The 15,357-nt window shown below is 30.3% G+C and overlaps 1 protein-coding gene across 1 annotated transcript; it reads left to right on the top strand.

Moving 5' to 3' along the window:
• Positions 1-3,465: 3,465 nt before the first annotated feature.
• Positions 3,466-10,717, top strand: LOC132724329 (uncharacterized). Its single transcript, XM_060709170.1, has 4 exons — positions 3,466-3,597; positions 8,026-8,120; positions 8,344-8,575; positions 9,112-10,717. The coding sequence occupies exons 1-4, from the start codon at positions 3,466-3,468 to the stop codon at positions 9,244-9,246; spliced, it is 594 nt and encodes a 197-aa protein (XP_060565153.1). The 3' UTR covers positions 9,247-10,717.
• Positions 10,718-15,357: the final 4,640 nt, after the last annotated feature.

The raw sequence follows: 15,357 nt of genomic DNA, 5'->3' as shown, positions 1-15,357 counted from the left end.
GAATTTTCAGTAAAAAGTATTACACCACCCCGTTGTACATACAGTAAATATAACAATATTAAACCTCGTTGTCGACACAAATAGAGGAAATTACATTGTCGTTTGTGATAAGTTGTGTTGTTTTTTTTGTTTGTTTTATTCCATTAAGGTTAGAAAACAACTATTCAAGTTATACGGGGATGAATTAATTAAAGCAATTAAAAATTTCGAGTAAAATTGTATGTACGTGTTGTAAAACAAATGTAGTTAAATGGTGGATAAAATGAAAAGCAAGTTTTCTCCAACTTTGAGAATTTCTATACATAAGCATGCACTTAATGATTTATTTTATGTTGTACTCGTAGATTGTTATTGTCATAGGGTTGAATTATCAGATCAACGCATTATACACGTAAATGATATATACACACTTACACTTACTAAACATACACTATTTATATTGTATATATCATTTACGTGTATAATGCGTTGATCTGATAATTCAACCCTATGACACATTCCCCCCGGTTAAGAAATGGCGTCTCGACATTTAAACAGTATATACAAGGCAATTCTCAGGACACGGAAATCCATCTTCTTGCAAAGAATATGTTCATCGTAATGCATGATTACTGAAACTAAACGTCTGCTATCATATTGATAAACCGCAATATGTAAACGTCAGTAAACTCGATGTTCCGCTTAAGATACAATAAAAATGCATCATCCTGTATTGATCACAATTCATAATTATGTAAAAGCAATGTCATATGCAAACTATTTGATGTTCTGACAATGGTAAGTAGTATATTCACGCTCATCATATCCGATTTCAGAATGTATTATCATATCCGAGTTTCAGAATGTATCATTAATACATTGTTCTGTGTAGACAACATTCATCGTACAAACTATTTTAATACAATGTATTCCGTTCGGATTTTTCAATTCGTTTAAACGTACTCCATTAGCGTGTAGCAACATGATTTCCTAATCAGATGTACATATTAGAGAGCTTCCAAAGGTAAGCATTTGCTCCATTATGAATCATCATTGTCTTTGCTCAGGTAAGTATGAATAATGAATATTATTCCGTCACATCATCCAAAATCATGGTAAGTATTAAATTTATTCACATATTATAAACACTTGTCATACACGTACAATCCATTTAATAATATTCATCCATGTATGAAATACATAAAATATGTACATGGTAAGTATCCTATACACTGGAAAATGCACACATACAAGGTAAGTAACTTATTTACAGCAATTGTAAACTTTTCACACATCATAACAGTTCTATTTGGAATGTCAACTCAATGTAGGTAAGTCTTTATATGATTGTCACAATATAGATGTCTTCCATTTCAGCATAGATAAATGAGGTAAGTATTTAGTTTGAAATTTATATCTTGTGAAGAATACTGGTATCTCCCAGATTGTTGAAGGTTTATAAACTCTTCATGATTATTGAAGCTTCAATGTAGTGACCATACGTCAATAATCCAGATAGCTTATGTATTGCTACCACTGTCGCCGGCCTACTCAATGGGTAATGATAACGAACGCACTGGGTTGGTTCGACAGATTCTATTATATTTACATGGTAGATACGCTCCTGTAATGACATACATAAACAATAATAAGACACGGAAAATACAAACAATTAGCAATACAAATCCAGATCAATTGAAATACAATACACAATTACATATAAGGCATTAAATACAAACGTTTACCTGAAGATATATCAATAAATAACTACGAAAAGGATGATAATAGTTTTTAAAGCATAAATGGCTGTTTACATTTGTTTTCAAAATATGGCGGATATCGATTACTCGATAGTGATTGGTTATTGATTTGTTATTGATAGAGAGGAGGTTAATCGAAATAAATACAGTAAAGAACGAAAGTATAAGGAGGTCTGACTACACTTACTATAAGCTACCACTACATTATAAACTATCTACTTTAGTTTGGTGTTCAAATTATACTTTATTATTATGTAATTATGAATGTTTTATATTATAGTTATTAGTGTATGATTGATCTTAATGTAGATACGTGTATATAATCATGTAGATAAGGTACTTTTATAAATAGTGTATGTTTAGTAAGTGTAAGTGTGTATATATCATTTACGTGTATAATGCGTTGATCTGATAATTCAACCCTATGACATTATCACACTATAACTTAGACTTAAGTTTTTTCAAATGCAGAAATACCGCTTCAAACAAATGGTCCTCCTTACGTTGAGTTTTGAAGGCAAACAATAAAAGGTGCATTATTTTTTGGTGACCCCCGATGTCCAACTGTATGCAAATACTATAAATAATAAATCGAATCATCTTCTGATGAAATAATAAAGAATGTCTCATGTCTCTCAGGGTAATAGTGCATATAAGTAACCCGAGGTGATTATTTTATTTGTGTTATAACGCAAAACTAAAGGCGTTATAAAGCCAATTTGATACAATATTAATACTAGTAATGTAAGAAAGGAAGAACAATGTTGATATAAATAAATTGCTCAAGACATATGTCCGGTTTATTTTCAATTCTCTATGGATATGTCCTGATAAACATACTGATGTTTCATTAAGATACTTTAATGTAATTTGAACAGTCTTTTACTTACTAAGAAGACATGTCTCCTAATTATGAATTAACTGAACCACTATCACCCTTTTCGGCAAACCTTTCATACAATTAAGATACACTTTCACTCTTATGTGACTACCCAATTCCTTTTTTCCAATGTTTTCCAAATTGTTTACAGATTTTTAAAAAATATATTCTTATTAGGAGACACAATCATGGAATTACAAGAAACTATCAGGTTATAAGGTACATGAAATTCTACATATCCGTTAGTAAGAAGATAAGATACGATAAAATATAAAAAAAAATATTTACTATAATAACAATTAGAAGTGTTACCAAAGTTGATCAGCCTGCCAGGTACTTGGTACAATCACGTGACTAATACGTCAAAAGGGGTCAATGACTCCTCGCGTGAGTATGCCACAATTCCGGTCATTAATCATAAGGGAGTGTCGTTAAGTCAGCGTGATGAATTTTCTATTGATCAAGGTAATTTGAAAATAACAGGTTATTAAATAAGTTATGATGACACAAATATGGCTATAGTTTTTATTGGTACAGTCTGTATGATCTATCAAATCTATCAAAATGTATTTACCACATGACTGCTTTGGAGTCAGAGATGCTTTAACACGGCGACATATCAGATGAAATAAGTTAAGATAGCCTGACACTGTTGAGGTAATAACGGACGAGACAACAATGGAACTTAACATGAGGATTATCTTCATTATTTATACAGAACTTTTGTCTTCAACTGTTTTTTCCTATGAAAGACAAATTCACTTCAAAACAGGAAATGGTCAATCCAGTACGAATGTCATAAGCTGCGGTGTACAAAAAGGCGAAAACAAATACGTGGCTGTAAAAATGTCCCCTGCCGCTGAAAGTGAAATTTGCCATGGTTTGGAGCATGACTGGTTACTTGGTAAACATTACGACGATGGCTATTACTACGCCGAGAAGCAAAAAGTTGTAGAGAAATTCAAACCTCCATATTCGGTAAATTATTTAAATATTTATTTATTAATTATTATGTATTCATTTGCTTCATGAAATGAAAACATGGTATCTGAAGAAGTTTTAAATGTATTTAAAGAATTAACGTCGAGCATTATAAGAACATTATAAAAACACTAAAACCTTGGATACTTATTTTCTCTATTTAATCGTCACATCAGCGTTGTTTGTGCCGTGTTGAGGCTGTAAAAAGTCGCCCCGTACATTCAATCAGGGATGTTATATTTCTGATCCTTAAAGATCGTTCAGCACGACATTATTGTTGTGCTTGTGGTATTTTAGTTCTTTCTATGCGGCTTTTTTCTTGTTGGGTGGTTCCAATATTCCTCACTAGAATACTGTTGAATCACCCTTAGGATATGTAGCCTGCATTTAAAATTTGTCTTTTGAAGTCTTATCTGTGATATGCAGGTTTCATCACCTCTGATCCCCTTTCAAAATTCCATTTCATTTAGTTCCGCCCATTGTTTTCTCGTTTAGGGCACATGCATTTTTTTACTTGGGGACCATATGCCGCTTTTCATGGAATGGCACTTACGTGTCACATTGAAGGTTCCATGATAAACGCCATATAAACACATCTGCGGATGTATCAAAATTCAAAATTGTACCAGTTCATGTTAAATGTTGACTTCTGCTTAATAATCGAGAAAGCTACTCTATTACGGGCAAGACAATTCAGATCGCAAAAAGCATTTAATATTCTTAATAGCAAATGATGATCATGCGACAAAACGATACGGTAGATTTCTACCATGAAAACCTGATGTAAAAAAGAAACAAAAAATAAAAATGTTCTAGATGCGGTATAGTACATACACAATTTCAAAAATCTCCAGCAAAAGGGAAAAATGCAACAACCGCGTGAAATTTAACAATTTTAAATTTGTGAGTGCATAAAGTACAAAATAAAATTTTACGCAAAATGACAATCTACATTGATAATTATAGTGAATAAACACACCTGTTGATAAGTTTTATTTGTCCAGACCAAACTGCGTTTTTGTTTCATTAAAGCACGGCCTATTTCAAAGTGGACACTTGGTCACAAACATACATACTGCCTTCAGCTCAGTATTCATTTTTGTCATCTTTAAACAGCCTTGTTACCACAATACAATCAGCTGTCATCCTACACATATGGGCATTTGCCGGTGATAGGGAATGCCCTTTTGACATGCAGTCATAAAGGAAATTCGTGAGAACTACTTTCTTTGAAAAAGACAGTAGATCCAATGTTTTGTAAAATATGTAACCTTAAATGTTATTCTATTACTAATGCATTGTAGTACGATATTAAAATAGTTTTACTTCTATGCAGCACGACCACTACCCCGCATTCGGACCCATTGCAGCCAGTTAATGGCAAACATCGTTTGTTGAATGTTCATGATTATGCTCGCAACATAAAAACGCAAATGTGTTTGTTTTTAACAAGAATGTAGTATTTTACCCTTTAAATGCACATTATACTTAATTTAACAGTACTATACTGTGGTGGATCTTTAGATGTTATAACTGTGTCATTAGCATAAAACATTCGAACATTAGGAAATTTTTCATGAAACACATCAAATTCATTACTAGTCATAGAAAACTTAGCCCTCAATGCTGACGGTGAAGTTGCTAATCTGATATTTTATATAAAAACACATGAAAACATGTATGAACCTCCGACAATCAACTAAAAAACTTATTGAATTATTAAAGATCTAATTTAACTTAAAGTCTGGTATTGAAAAAAAATCAAGAAATTTAAAACTTGAAAAATGTTCTGCAGCTTTGCCGTAAGACATTATGGCCCTTTAGGCCCTTGAATGTTTTGTTGTTGTTTGTTGGCATTAAGTTCCACGGTACTTGAAAAATTATACGGCTTCTATTCAGCTTTACTGGGGAAGAAAGATCTAATATGCCCTTCGTACATAATCTAACGCAAAGGCAAACTAGCTAGATGGGTAGAATTCCGTAATGTAAAACTTTTTGCTAATTAGATCCAAATTAAAAAAAAAACCAATCATTTTAACCATTTCCCTCATATAAACGTGTTTTGACGGCTTTTTGTCCCCCCACTTTTTGAGGCCTCAAACAGTGAAAAAAAATGCCCTATTTAGGCCCCAAACACTGTTTTTCGTTTGAGAAATGTTGTTGAAAAAGTGACCACTTTTTCCGCGCGGCCCCATCAATATGATACATCAGAGAGTTGCCAGATGGGAGATGTGTCACCTTCTGTTTGGGGTGTTTGAAAGTTACGGTAATCCCCCTCATCGCCAAGAAAATTTTGGACATGTGAAAGGCTAAAAATGACCTCAGGTCGATCTTAAGGTGACGTGTAACAAACGCTGAAAAGCCTTTTTCTCTTATCTCATTGCATTGAGAAGTTGCAGCACTTTGAAATTAGTTTTGATGGAAAAAACAATGCAAATAGTATTTTTTCGCAATTTTGAGACGTCCCCTGTTGCCATGGAAATTTAGGATTAAGCATGTTGTTACAGAGGTTATGGTTCAGTCAACATATGTGCCAAGTTTCATCAGTATTGAAGCATTTTTCATAGTTTTATAGCAGTTGGAACTTGTTACAGGAGGCTTTTCAATGAAAACGGCCATTTTTCACAATATGCTCATTGCTCACGGGGTAAAAGTTTAATAGCTAAAATATACTAAACATTTTTATGCAAAACAAACGTTTTTTTCTTCTTTTTATATTTTGTTCAGGATAATCCATTATCAAAAACTTCCTTTTAGCTAAACATGCCATAACTTTGAAGTAATAGCTAGTAATAATATCATTTTGACATGTATATTTAATGTAGATCTTCTGATCTTAAAGACGTTTTCGGTAGTTTTCTGTGCGCATCGTTATGCGCATCCAAGAAAGATAATCACGGATAATTACTCTTCAAATGAAGGTAAAGTTGAATAGTATTCGGATAAGTTTTTAAATTTCGTCTATAAGCAAATAATGAGTAAATAATACTGAATAGATTTTTCTAAATGTTCCAAAGGAGATTGGTTCAAAAGAATAAGAATCTCGTTTAGACAACATCACATAAAGTATTTCTCAAAGCATTAGTACGACAGCATTGATGAAAATTCTGCGCGCGTTACCCCACCCACTTGTGGTATAGTGACAAAAGTGCGTCGCGACTTGATTACTGGCAGACAACTGGGCAAAGAAGTTTAAAATGATATATTTTAAAAGTTATGAATAAAAAAACAAAATTGATATCCAAGAAATGTTCAGAATTTCATTATTTTCTTTGTAAATTTCTGAATACTTGCTTACTGTTCGGGTATGTTAGTCGAGTGAAAAAAATAATATGGCCCTAGATATGTTTTAAAAAAAAATTAAGTATCATTTCCTTAATATAACATCAAAAGAAAAAGAAATTCTTATTACAACATGTTTTATATTTGACAATACATTTAGTATTACACTGATATTTCTTAAGAAAGCGTGGTAATTTTGACAGTTGGCATATGCGGTAACCATGGAAACTGCCCGTTTAAAAAAAAACTAACACTTCAACATATATATTTTATTTCTATTTTTGAATCCACAATCAAATGTTACTTGATATATCATTAATGTAGAAAATTCTATAAAAGAAATTTCTTGATAGCTTAAATTTTTTACAGAAAATTTTCATGTTTATTTTTCTCATTTTTTGTTTGTAAAAAAACATGAAAACTCATTTTTAAAGAAATAAGTCCAAATTATCGTTTGTTTTTATACAGAACCCTAAGATAAAGCAAGCTTTGTATACAATTATGTTTATTGTGAGTGTAATAAGCTATTTATACATTATTATAATACAGTTTGGATATTTTGACAATTTTGAGATATACGGTTTCCATGGAAACTGCCATTTTTCAAACAATCCAACACGCCAACATATATTTTTCTTTTTCTTTTTGAATTTGTCATTCAATTTTACACAATATACAAAAAAAATAGAAAATTCTATGAAACACTTTTTTCAATATCTCTAATTATTCTGAGAATTCATGTTCATTTTTCTCATTTTTTTGTTCGGTTGAGGAACATGGAAAACTCATTTTTTAAAGAAATATGTTCAGATTATCATTTGTTTCATACAGAATTATTAGATAAGGTTATCTTTGCATAAAACAATGCTCGTTGTGTGTTTTAAGCTATCTTATACATTTTCTATTCGTTATAACACAGTTAGGCTATTTTGACAGTTTTTAGATATACGGTTACCATGGAAACTGCCATTTTACAAGAAATCCAAGAGGTCAACATATATTTTTCTTTTTATTTTTAAATTCGTCATTCAATTTTACTCATCATACAAAAAAATTAGAAAATTCTATGAAAGGATTATTTTTTCATAAAACTGTAGAAAATGTCTTTAAATAGCAGTTTTTGATATTCTTAATCTATTTCAGATCATCCAAAATGATTTATATTGGGCACTTCCATCTTCGTTTAAGGCTGGAGCCAACTTAATCGTCTACATCACAAGCCCAGTTTCCTTCAACAGGTGGGTAGTTTCAATAATACACGTTACATCAATGTTGTATTTTGTCAATTTCTTATCGTATTGAAATGAAAATAGTGACATATTATCTACGGCAAATGAGAACAATAAACATAACTTATTATCTTTATTTTATATATAATTTATATATTTGATAACACTTTTGTTTGTTCTGAATTTTCTACTTTTATGAGCGATGTTATATCAAAGTTATTGTTGATTTCAGGTTTGAAATTAACCTTTATGACTCTACAAAGGACGATCTCCCGCCAAATCCACCAGGATCTAAACCTGTTATGTATCATCTTTACTTTCGAACCGACGGGGATTATGCAGGCGTTGATACATACACACCGGGTGGAGGTTGGCAGAACATTGGTTTAACAACAAAACCAAGTCCAGTGCAATCTGGAATAACTTACAATATAACATTAGAATCACACACAGAATTCATCAGGGTAGGTAGAAAATTTACTGGTACCTACCTATTGTTCCCCTAGCCACATTAACAAAAATGTTCGCTCCGACGGACGTGCGGATGGATGGATTAGACATTTAAAAAATGATATTGAACAAACTTTGGTTAAGGACAAACGTTGATGAATCTATGTTTCAGTATACATTTATATATATATATTAATCAATAATCAATTAACTTAACAAAACCTTAATATCTTTCAATAATTGATCTAATATGAAGGCAGAAAGCCCAGCCAAATATCGAAAAAAAAAGTATGACAATGTTTCACAAATAGCTTCACAATGGCGTACATTATTCTTAATAGTATATGAATTTTGCAATCTAAATAAAGCTCACATAACTTAAAACATAAAGCATTGGGTGTCTTTTAAATCGCAATAAAAGCTTCATTTTTGTAATCATAATTATTTAATTAGATAGGTTTTTAGGTGAAAATTGAGTCAAATATACTACCACCAAGTCGAAAGTTTAGTTCTGTGTTAATTACATTCCTTCACCATACTTTCATTTCAGACAATTATAGACGGTATTCCGTACTTCGATCTTCCACATGTCACTCCACCAGTCAATGCTGCAACTCTGAGAATACATTGTTCTACGACCACGCCTCTTCTCGTTCATAATATCACTATGAATGGCATTGTTTGAAACCATTGTCGCGTATATTTTCTATATATTCAAACAAAATGAATGTCTTTATTGATCTTCTCATGTAGTATTTCATTTTTTAGGGCTGCATTTATCCACATTTTTGATAATACCGGACAGTCGAAAAATACCGGCTATTAAGGACTTAATACGGATTCAAGGTAACTTGATCACGTGCTTTTAAATGAAAATATAATCTTTGATATTTTTGGGCAATATTGACCTTACACTCATTAATTTTGGTAGTGTCCGTATTTTTATGATTTACCCTTACGTAGTTGCAATTTCAAGTCTTCTGGTTTGTTTTCATCATTTGATTTTTTTCTGTATATTATACGGAACGCGGTTTGATAAAGTTTCATCATTTTGATAAATACATTTTTTTATTATTTTTTTATTTATTACAATATGTGATATTGTACAATGATTGACAAGCATTCATAAAACATAATGGTCAAATTAAGTTTTGCAAAATATATAAAAAGAAATCATACAGAAAAACATAAGAAAAAAATCATTTGATTCGAACCTACTTATAACTGAAAGTCTTACACATTGTCACCGATGTTAATATGTCTATTTGGTATGCCGGTAAGTTATACAATTACCGTTTACCGTTTTATCATACGTTGAAATCCGTTTGGTTTTCTTTGTAATTACCGAAAAAAGGTCGTTTCATATTCAAATGTCTCAAAACAATAATGTAAAACGAATATATAAATATTGACATCCAAATGAAAATAAAGTTTATGATTGATAGACATAATGTACTTTCGGTTTCTACAATCATGATAATAAGTATATAATGTACTGTTTACTATTATATCATTTGGGTTGACGTTCACTCGATATATTGGAAGAAACAACTCCCATCATTAAATTACTATTTGTTTACATTTTTTTTCTTAGCGTGAGTTAGACCGAAATACCTTATTCGTTACTTACTTGTGCGTCCGAGGTTCTTGTCCGAAGTTTGACGGAAAGGGCCGAGAAGTTGCGATTAAATAGCGGGTATTATTGTTTAGGTTTATAGACCCAATTTTCATGAATATATTCAAACTCTATTTACATCTTTAATATTTTAAGTGAATAACAAAAAGTAATTTACACATTGCAAGCGGCACTTATAATCCACGTAAATTACTAAAAATAGGTTTTGTTGTTTGCTGGACTGCTTGTCGGTGGCCTTGTGTTGGATCCTTATTTTTGTTTGGGGATTCGTTCATTGAGCCATTCGCCCTTTCTTTCAATATTTATTATAAAAAACTATTGCATATTGCATATTTATCCGAAAAGTGAACTACAAAAATGTATCTGAAAATTGTATACTAATATAAACAAACTGTAAGATATTCATCCAACATTTAGTCAGATATGTGTATAAATTATGTAATGAATCCAAGACCTAGAAGTACAACTGCAAGTACCAAAACCGAACTCAAACAAAACAGAACTAGTTCATCTTCGACGAAAAGAAAGGTTTCTTCACCAGAAGAATTAAATAACAAAGGGAAAAGCACAAACTATTACAAAATAGCCAATCCACAAAACAAAACATATATGAAAATCAATACTCCTGCAACTACAATGTCGCCTAGTACAAGTATAATGACTGATATGATTACTAATGGAAATTATCCATCTGTGAGAAACACAACGAATGAATACATTTCTACAGGTTTAAACCATGGTAGTGCAGGGTAACAAATGACGATGTTCCCCCAACAAGTTTTTATTACGGGACCAACGATGATTTCTCATATGCTAAGCGCACCATGCCCCATATTATGTCATCACCTTAAGGTACTTCGACTGGTAAACCTGGAATTATTACTGACCAAGATGCTGAAAAAAAATGTGAAAAATATTGTAAAAGAGGCACTTAAAGATGAAATTCAAGCATTAGTAAAATATATGTAGCAGAATCCACTGTAGAGATGAAACGTGAAATCAACTGTCTTAAACATAAATTGAAATCCTTCTTAGACTTTAATAAAATGTAACCTTAAGCATGCTTTATGAGACATTAAATGTTTATAAAAATGTATATATTTTCATGCATGTGTTTGCTTATGTATGCTTTATTGTGTATAAGTGTGTTTTTCATGTGTGTGTGTGTGCGTGTGCGTGAGTGTGTGTGTGCGCGCGCGTGTTTCCATGCATGTGCAATGATAACATCTTGCTATTTAGATTATATAATATTATCTATATATATGCTTGTGTACAAGTGGCATAAAATATGAATTAAACGTGGATATATATAGGTATAAAACGATTTATAACAGATATAGAATATGCATATCGTTGTAGAAACTTGAATTACATGACTTATATGTTAAAGATACATAAAAAAGAAATAAACAAATATTTAAATTATATATATATACTTTTGTACAAATGCATTAAACATAAACACATTGATATGGATATGAAATCATATATATAAAATAATGTATTACAAAGATAAATTATATTCAGATCATTGATTTTAATGTTATTCTCAGAATAAAAAAAATTTCTTTTCAATCCACATGTTACATAAAGTGTACATCCATATAAAACATATTACATCATGTCAATAAATTATGTAATGTCAAGCTTCTTTATGTTGTACAAATTCCAATTGAATGCAGAAAATCATCTGTTTGAAATATACATGTCATTAAAAACATTGATAGTGTACAAATCTGTTAAAAGCTACATGAAGAATTATTACAATTTCAATCACAAAAAGTAAAATTTGTATTGTATTTTATCTTCTTTAAATATACAAAGTTTAAAATGCTCAAACATAAAATGTAAGAGAAACAGTAAAGCATAACATTTTGATATAAATAATAAAATGTGTCAATTGATATACAAAATATAATGAAGTTTTTGAACTATATACATGTATTTAATAAAGATATAAATAGATACACAATAAGGAAAATTGAAAAAAAATACAATAAATTTGTTTATCTAAGTGAATTTTTTTAAAACTTCAATAACTTATATATATAAAATTTTCATTGTCTGATGTTTGTGTATTTGTATTTTACATTTCATGTAATATCTTCTTCACATGAATATCTATTTGAAGTGTTTCGTACTTAAATTTGTGATGAGTTTAATTGAGCAGATATTGTGTAATTTCTCTTCTTAATGACATATTATGATAAAATTGAATCAATCTTTTTTAGATGAAATGCATATTTATAGTTAACAATATATATATACATGTATGTGTTTTCATTTGTAAAGTAACGTGATATTGACTATGAGTGAACAGATTGTCAGCACATTCTAGAGTAAAATACTTCTGTATCAAAAAATATTCGTGTCAAATTATTAACTATTGTTATATATAAGATGCTTTATAAAATCAATAATCATTATTAATTACTATTATTATTTTGATAACCTAATCACATCACAAGCCAATAATAATGGAAATATTTTAAATATTTATCTTTTTCAAATTAGTTAAGTTAAAGACATTTTTTATTGAACTATGGTGTGCTGGGACTTAGATAAGTGTATTGTATATATAAATGTACAAAACTGCCACTGTTTTATATTTTTAAATGTCTAACTGTTTTGGCTATATTATAAATGTTTTTTTCTCTCTTATTTTTACACTGTTTTCTGTTTATACATTAATGAACACTTAGACTTGCATTGCATACATTTTAATTGTTTACTTTGTCTACTACTCCTAACTTATAAAACCCTTTTTATTTATACATTGCACACATGGTAAAAAGTTCCTATTTAAAAGACAGAGTCTATGTAGTAAGATGGTATTCAGAATGCTTTACAGCGGTTCTTCTTCTTTCTTTTTTTAATTAAAACTTACAAAAACCCTGTAGAGACTACATGTATTTAGTTTGACCAACACTTTAACCTAAATAATATCATTATATTTTCAAGTTTTGATTGACCTTTTTTAGTGTTATCCAGAAACTGAATTATTCTAAACAATACAAAAAGTTCCGTCACAATGGAAGCTTGCCAACGTCTGTGCAGTATACGAGTACAAGAAAGGTGACCTTACCATTGTTTCTAACAATAGACCAATATCACTCCTTAGCACAGTTAGTAAAACTTTAGAAAAAAAATATGCATCAACATATTTTCAACTTCTTTGCCTCAAATAACACAACAACTTCGTTGCAATCTGATTTGGTTCCAAATGTCTGCACATCATTCAACTTGTGTCTATATATAACACATTTTGTTAAGCCCTTGATGGTGACAAAAATATAAAAAAAGATGAGTCAACTGGAATAAATGGTGAGTTATTAAATTTGTTTCGCGATAAACTTTCTTAAAGAAAACGTAAAGTAATACTTCCTGACGGCTCATCTCAAATTGCTTCAATCACAGCTGGAGTGCCACAAGGGTCTTTCTTGTGTCCGCTCCTTTTACTCATTTATATAAACGATATTGTCCATGACATAATTCGTGAAAGAACATCTGTTTTCAAAAACATAAAAGAAAGCTCTTTTTGTATATATGGTGAGAACACTATTTCTTCCACTGTCCCATGTATCGAGATAACCACACTGCCCTTACAAATCACAACTGTTACTTTGAATAATTTACTCTACGGCGATAAGAAAAAGGACCTTTCAACTCCATAGTAGTAAAGTGACTTTCTTTCTCTTGTTTCCTATCTCTTCTTCTTTGCTCTTATTACTTTTTCTTCAATGCGCATGTTTTAATCATTATTTTTTTTAACGTACTAGTAAAATAGTTTAACGCTAAACTAAGCAATGTATCCTTTTCAAAAAAAAATGAATTCTTACTCTTGCTTATACCTCAAATCGAACAGTAATGGATCTTAAATTTAGTTCATGAATACTTATTATAAAGATAGTATGTATACGTTAGAAAGCAAGCAAGCACAAGTCGATATGATATGTTTAGTTTAGTTTATGTATTAATATTGTGTTACCATTTATTTAAAATTTGTTAAATACTGATTACGGAGAGAGTTTCATAAAAGCTTTTCAAACGCTGTACCGAATCCGTAAAATTTATTTTATGCACCTTATTATGTTAATGTATAGATTATAAATAGATATTGTTTTAACCTTATTGTTGAAATTTCAGAAAGGAAATTACAATGTAAATCTTCTAGGTCATACTGTAAGGTCAAACAAGTTGACATTCTGTAAGGTCAAACAAAGTGACAATGATTTCTTTTTCTTTGACAATGTATATCTAAATTTTAGTACAAATGTACAGAGTCTTATATTGTTTTGAATAAGACACATCATTACTGAGGAAAGAAGTGATTTATTTTGCGAGTCGTCAATAAAAACACCAAGTACAAAAAAAAACATTCACATACATCAACTTTACCCTTATGACCAATTTCATATTTTTAATTTCTGGCTTTGTTGGCAAATCATTATTAATTTACATTTTCATCAAATGGAAATACTGTAATGTTTTCTTAACTCGTAGAACCAGGTTAAAATAAAATCACAGGTAAACATGTTGTCTCAACTTAAAGAAGAACTGTTTCGCATTTGGATAAAACGCATCGGTGTAAGAGATGTTGCATTGCATACAACATCTAAAATTTTCAATATATCCATTTGTTGACTTTAAGAATTATATAGAATTAAAAGACTGACCTTCTTTTGATGTCCTAAATGTTACTTTTTTATAAATCTATTTATTTGCACTAACAGTAAGTTAACAAGTATATTGATAGTAACACAAAATATAATACTGTAAAAGTGTATCATAATTGTTGTACAACATCAAGCAAAGATTAAGGAAATAAAGCATTTATGTTAATTAAGAATTATTCGAAGTATCAAAGCGTTGCCTCTTCCGATGAATCGAAAAGAAAGAAAAAAAAGATCTTAAATAGATTTGATAGATAATAAAAAAGATAACAAGAGGGTTTTTGTTGTTGTTGTTTTTGTTTAAATTTAGTAGAACCATATTTGTTAACGAGCAATATTCGTTCTGGAATAGAAATAGTTACATCCCCATGGTAAACCTAATATCTCCAAATCATCTTAAAGTATGTCTTGCCTTGTTAATTTGAGTTGATTTCAGTTTTAAATATCAATGCAATCGGAGGAAATATCTTAAAATTATAATTATGAA

Source organism: Ruditapes philippinarum, unplaced genomic scaffold (assembly GCF_026571515.1).
Source record: "Ruditapes philippinarum isolate M1 unplaced genomic scaffold, ASM2657151v2 ctg1036_1_1_1_1, whole genome shotgun sequence".
NCBI lineage: Eukaryota > Metazoa > Mollusca > Bivalvia > Venerida > Veneridae > Ruditapes > Ruditapes philippinarum.
Note: the sequence above shows the minus strand (reverse complement) of the source record. Positions and strands in the feature narration are given on the sequence as shown.